This window comes from Myotis brandtii, unplaced genomic scaffold, assembly GCF_000412655.1.
Source record: "Myotis brandtii unplaced genomic scaffold, ASM41265v1 scaffold321, whole genome shotgun sequence".
Classification (NCBI taxonomy): Eukaryota; Metazoa; Chordata; class Mammalia; order Chiroptera; family Vespertilionidae; genus Myotis; species Myotis brandtii.
This window is the reverse complement of record NW_005362314.1, coordinates 1,153,301-1,156,138: the sequence shown is the minus strand read 5'-3', so window position 1 is coordinate 1,156,138 and position 2,838 is coordinate 1,153,301. Positions and strand designations below refer to the sequence as shown.

At 52.5% G+C, this 2,838-nt stretch overlaps 1 protein-coding gene across 2 annotated transcripts in view; it reads right to left on the bottom strand.

Moving 5' to 3' along the window:
* Nucleotides 1-1,914: 1,914 nt before the first annotated feature.
* Nucleotides 1,915-2,838, bottom strand: part of CERS4 (ceramide synthase 4) — a 28,962-nt gene continuing 28,038 nt past the window's right edge. The window contains exons 11-12 of one of the 2 annotated variants that reach the window (XM_005870704.2): nt 2,439-2,595; nt 1,915-2,359 (exon numbers count right to left, since the gene is read on the bottom strand). In XM_005870704.2, the coding sequence (XP_005870766.1) occupies nt 2,192-2,359; nt 2,439-2,595 (325 nt within the window). In that variant the 3' untranslated portion in view covers nt 1,915-2,191. The remainder of the gene's footprint in view (nt 2,360-2,438; nt 2,596-2,838) is intronic. The other variant, XR_001362958.1, reaches the window with a different exon arrangement.

The window sequence follows — 2,838 nt, the reverse complement described above, 5'->3', positions numbered from 1 at the left end:
TTTCTCTTTAGGTTTCTCCTTTCTTTATTGACTTGTAGGCATACTAGGGAGCTCTAGGTGTCTCTTTAGAGATAAAGATGAAATGCACCTGTCCTGCCAGTGAAAGCCCAGCTCCCCTCAACGGCATGTGCCACAGCAGCTCCCTTTCCCTGCAAACATCACCACCAGAGGGCGCTGTCACCGTCACTTTTGCCAGGATAGCTGGTGAGAAACAATTTGTCCTTTTCATTTGCACTTTAAAAAAAAATGTTGAGCATCTTTTTTATTTGCTTCAAGGCCAAAATGCACCTTTCCCCTGAGTAACCTGTTCATCTTCCTATGGCTCCCTCCTCTGAGGATCTGCTTTTCTCTCTCATTATTTACTGTAACATTCCTATTTGATAACCCTTTTATACTCCGTTTTTCCCCTCTTTGCCATTTCTCAATCTCCTCACTAGAAAAGTCAATACAAGGGCTTTTACCATAAATACAGCAAAAGCATAAATTTATTCTGATTTGGCAATTCAAGGTTTCAAAACAGTTCCTAGTCTTAGCCCCATAAATAATTTCACTAGAACCTTTTGAAATGGGAGGAAAAATAGGTGAAGGTAATTATTCCAAAAATAACAAACTAAAGAAGTATATGGTATTTACCTTAACACTTCCCATGCCTGTAATGAAATTTTACTTTATTGTTTTAATATATTTTTATTGATTTCTGAGAGGGAGAGGGAGAGAGAGATAGAGATAGAAACATCAATGATGAGAGAGAATCATTGATCGGCTGCCTCCTACACCCCCCCCCCCCCCCCCCCCCCCCCCCAGGTCCTTCCACCTCACAAATCTTTCTGACACTTCATTCATCCTCTGAGCTCCGGGTCAGCTGTCTCTGCTGTCAGCCCACTCTCTCCAGGGCCTCTTTCCCTCCCATTACCCCAATGCCCTTGTTCCCATACTACCTGCCCCTCTCCTCTCCCTCTGTTCTTCCCCCTCCCATCTTCTAGTCCCTCTTTCCAGCATCTTAAACACCCTTTCTCTTGAATCTCTTTCCTCTCCCTCCACCCTCATCTCTCTCAGTGGAGACAAAGTAGAGACCTTCCTCCTCTCTGCCATGTCTGTCCCACTCCATTCTCTCCTGCTGGTTTGCACAGACCTGCATGCCTTCTCTCTTCTGCCTTCCCACTCCTGTCCCTCAGCCGTCTTGACAGGGTGTCTTCTCTTGCCTCTTCTGTCCCTCTTCCACGGCCACCTCTCCTAGCCATTTCTTCTCTCAGATCTGTTCCTGTTTGCTTCCCCTCTCTCAATGACTTGTCCTCCATCTCTAACCCATTTCCTCTCCCCCTTGTCCCCACGCAGTGCCCTCCTCTGCCATTTCCTACTTTAGTTTCTACCACTCTTCCTTTCTGTTGTTCTCCTGAGGGCAGCATGTTCTGGTCCTGCATGGGGCCGGGCTGGCTATGATTTCGGGGTGTGGGACAGTCAGCCTGCCTCAGTTGGGGAAGAGGGGGCACCTTCCTGCAGGGCTCTGGAAGAGAAAGTGACCTCACCCAGGTTAACCCTGGGGAAGCCCATGGGAAGCCCCACTCACGGGCCCTATTTTCCTGTCTCCAAGGAGTCCCAGGGGACCATGAGGGTGGGGTTCTGCCAGCGCTGAGCAAGAGCTGCAAGGATAGGTATGAACCTCCCCTTCGCCCTTTTGCTTGGCCTCTGACCTCTGTGACCTCCAGCTGTAAGCTGGGTGAGCAGCTAGCGGAAGGCTGCTCTGGGTGGCAGGAGGTGGCTTAAGCTCACGAGCTGCTTGTTGTCTGGGTCTCGTGGGACTGGGCGTGTCTTGAGGGGCAGTGCGTGTCCTGTCAGTGGGGTATGTAAACAGAGTCCTGGCTTCCTCAGGCCTTTGAGGAGCTGTGACAGGGACACAAACTCTGAGGCAGAGAATTTGGCTCTGTTCAAGTTTTATTGTACCCCTTACTGCCTGGGGATGGCTCTGGTGGGCTGCAGCACCCTGCTGCTGCCCACCCCCAGCTCTGTCTAGTGGCCTGAGGGGAGGCGGGAGGGGAGACAGAAGGAAGGGGCTGGAGACAGATCATCAGCCCTCCTCCCACCCTGGGGTGGGGCCCTCTCTGTCTCCACAGAGCTGGCCCAAAGGCCACCAGTCCAGGCGCCCCACAAATCCAAGGCACTGGGGCAGCCCTCACAGCCAATCCTCAGCCAGCTATGAGGCCAACATGTGCCCATTGGCCAGCCGCCCAGCTGCCCGGCTCCGAGGGCCATCAGTGGGGACTGCCTGGGGGCCTTGAGCTGCTCCATTCTTGAGCTGCGGATGCTCCTCCCCTTCGCTTGAGGCCGACTCCTCCACATCACTGCGAATGTCCTTCTCCATCTAGGGAACAAGGAGTGGGCACAAGGCTCGGCTGGGGCTCCAGGGTGGCATACAGGAGCCCACCCTTGCTCGGCCCTACCTGGCCTTTCTTTATGAAGTTGTGGATCATACGAAGGATGAGGCAAGACCAGAACACATGCAGCAGCTGCAGTATCACCAGAAGCGAGTTGAAGAAGTAATAGCCGAAGAAGGGGCTCGAGTTGGCAATGGACTCGTAGTATGTGGTATAGAGGATCCTGGGGCAGGCAGGTAGGCAGGCAGGAGGGAGAAGCTCTAACTTGTGTGACCTTCCCTACTCCAGAACCTTCGATGGCTCCCCATTGTCCCCAGAGTAATACCAATGCTTCAGCTGGGCATTTCAATGCCCCCTCTCACTTGGTTGTGAGCAGGTCACACAAGCTTACCAACTGGCCTGTGCACAACCATGAGCCCCAAGGGAGCAGCACTTTGTATTCCCACTGCTCTGCTGGTGGTCTTTG